General features: G+C 45.1%; 1 protein-coding gene across 4 annotated transcripts in view; it reads left to right on the top strand.

Annotated features, from left to right (window-relative positions):
• The first annotated feature begins 1,858 nt into the window (after positions 1-1,858).
• Positions 1,859-2,506, top strand: part of SLC4A10 (solute carrier family 4 member 10) — a 117,165-nt gene continuing 116,517 nt past the window's right edge. The window contains exon 1 of one of the 4 annotated variants that reach the window (XM_072418244.1): positions 1,859-2,115. In XM_072418244.1, the coding sequence (XP_072274345.1) occupies positions 2,068-2,115 (48 nt within the window). In that variant the 5' untranslated portion in view covers positions 1,859-2,067. The remainder of the gene's footprint in view (positions 2,116-2,506) is intronic. The other 3 variants (XM_072418241.1, XM_072418239.1, XM_072418243.1) reach the window with 3 other exon arrangements.

The following is a 2,506-nucleotide window of genomic DNA, read 5'->3' on the forward strand; positions in this document are numbered from 1 at the left end:
CTTGCATATCAGTGGAAGGTTGAGTTCACTGAATTCACGTCACAGTCCACTGGGGAATTCATTTTTTGGTGGACCAATATTTGTTATGTTAGTAACAGCTGCATTCAATTAACATTTTCTATAGGTTTTACCACTTATTTTTATTTCATATGTGTTTTGTCAGTACTGCTCCTGACACCAGCAACCAGCTGATGGGAACACTCCCCGCTGTGTACAGTAACAACTGATCAAGAGTTGGCAGCATGCCCATTGGTTGGTATTATCCCCGACAACCACCATTTATAAACTATTTGGTAAGCTAAGAAAAAAGATGGCAGACAGATGTTACCCTGACATCCACTTTGGTGTTGCTGCATGTAAATAAAAGATTGAGGGATCCCAGGAGAGCCTAAACTGTGGTAAAGTAGTTTTGGGTTGCCAAGCCTGTTATATTCAAGAATATAAAAAAAGGAGGAGAGAGAGCACAGGCTTTTTGAAGGTACAATAATGTAGTTTTAATGTTTTGTATTCAAAAATTAGCTTCTAACAGAGTCCATGTAAATATATACAACTTGGTGAGTTTTGACCACCTAAAGCCCATGTTGCGGCAAACTAGGACCTCATCTTTAATTGATACAAGCTACTCGCCAAAAGCAGTGGTCATGTGATGCTCTGGTTACCACATTTTCTGGCTTTCTTTTCTTCCTTGTTTTCAGATGTGGGGTCTTTTGTTGGATGTCCACATCATTGTCTGCTGTGGGTGAACACTTTATATTGATTGTCCAGTGACAAGACCCATTGAGAAGACTGGAGAGGTGTCATTGCAGAAGGCATGTCTGAGACTGGTCCTGGGATCAGATTTTTCTGCCTGGAAAGTAAGGAACCTGGAGGTTTAAGGTTAGGGGTTAGGTTCTGGCAGGTTAGCTTAAGGGTATTGTTAGGTTTCTACATCTGGGGTCTTTCATTGGGTGTCAACAACTTTGTCTGCTGTGGGTGAGCACCTGATATTTATTGTCCAATGACGAGTCTCATTGAGAAAACTGGGGAGGTTGTGATGCCATTTCAGGAGGCATGTTGGGGACTGGTCCGGGGATCAAATTTTGCTGCCTGAAAAGTAAAGAAGAGTTAAGGTTAGGGGTTAGGTTCTAGTAGGTTAGCTTGAGGGTATGGTTAGCAAAGGAGGGGAGAGGTTTGATGTTAGGTAGCAAGAGATAATGGTTATGCACCCTGGTTGTGAAGGGTGGGTAAGATTTATCCACCAGATGCGAGGTTGGAATTAGGTTATGCACCAGAAACTTTAGCCATAGGATGGGGGTGGGGTGGTTGATATATTGAGGTTAAGATCAAGCAACATAGCAGAATGGAAAAATGGTGTGTCCATTCTACATTTCTGAATTAAAGTTCCGTTCCAGAGAAAGGGACCCAGATGATGGATTAAGACAGTGTTTCCCAACCAGGGTTCCTCCGTAGGTTGCTAGGGGTTCTTGGAGCAATGAGCAGTTGATGACTAACACCAATGATCTTTTTGGCTATCTGTAAAGGTGACATTCTTCAAACTGACCAGCAATGTAAGAGGAATTCTTCCTACTGACTATCACACAAATATACTGTGAGCTGTGAATATAGCAATTTTAGAAGGGGTTCTCTGAAGACCTGAAAGTCATTTTAAGGGTCCCCCATGGTGAAAAGGTCTAGGAACACTGGATTAAGGAGAGCAGATCTTCCTTCACAAGACTGGCTGGGCTATTATTCACATTTACACTGTGCTGGGTATCTGGTCAGTAGCAGCATTTGCCTGTAAATGATGTACAACAGCAGCTATCCACAATTCCAGTCGGATGGATTGAATGTTCATGTGTAATGAAGCTCAGTATGCCCCATCCAGGGAGGTAGGCAGGCAGCTGAGGGCAGAGGTGGGCAGGTCTTGTGCCTAGGCACCCCTCACTCTCCATGCTCAGCCTCTACACAGTGCAGGAGCCATGTGACTAGCTAGGACTTGGAGTGTGTGAGAGCTACCTGACACGAATACTAAGCAGTGCACAGCTCCAGCACTCAGCACACTGCGGACAGCGCTCAGCCTCATCCACCATGGATATTAAAGACCAAGGAGCGCAAATGGAGCCGCTGCTGCCCACGGTAAGTCCGTGCACCCTTCTCCCGACCCCCTGTACAGGCATGGAGGACATGTGAATGGAAAACACGACTGCAGCTCCACCATGACCACCGCCAGCTCTCCTCCATCAGCTCCCTAATATGGGGGATACAGAGCTCAGCACACAGCATTGCCTGCACCCCCTGCACTGCCTGCCATTGTATTGCTGTATATGTGCTGTATATAATGGAGATATAATGATCCTGTGATTTCATGGCAGGTGCTGTCACTGCCTGCCTCATATAGCACATTGCAGGGGAATGCAGTGCAGAGCCTGGGAATACAATGTGACAATATAGGAGACAATGTAAGAGCAGGGCCTCGGTGTGTATATAGATTGCAGGAGATATAGATACAATCATTGCAGGATATATA

Source organism: Pyxicephalus adspersus, chromosome 7 (genome assembly GCF_032062135.1).
Source record: "Pyxicephalus adspersus chromosome 7, UCB_Pads_2.0, whole genome shotgun sequence".
Taxonomy (NCBI): Eukaryota; Metazoa; Chordata; class Amphibia; order Anura; family Pyxicephalidae; genus Pyxicephalus; species Pyxicephalus adspersus.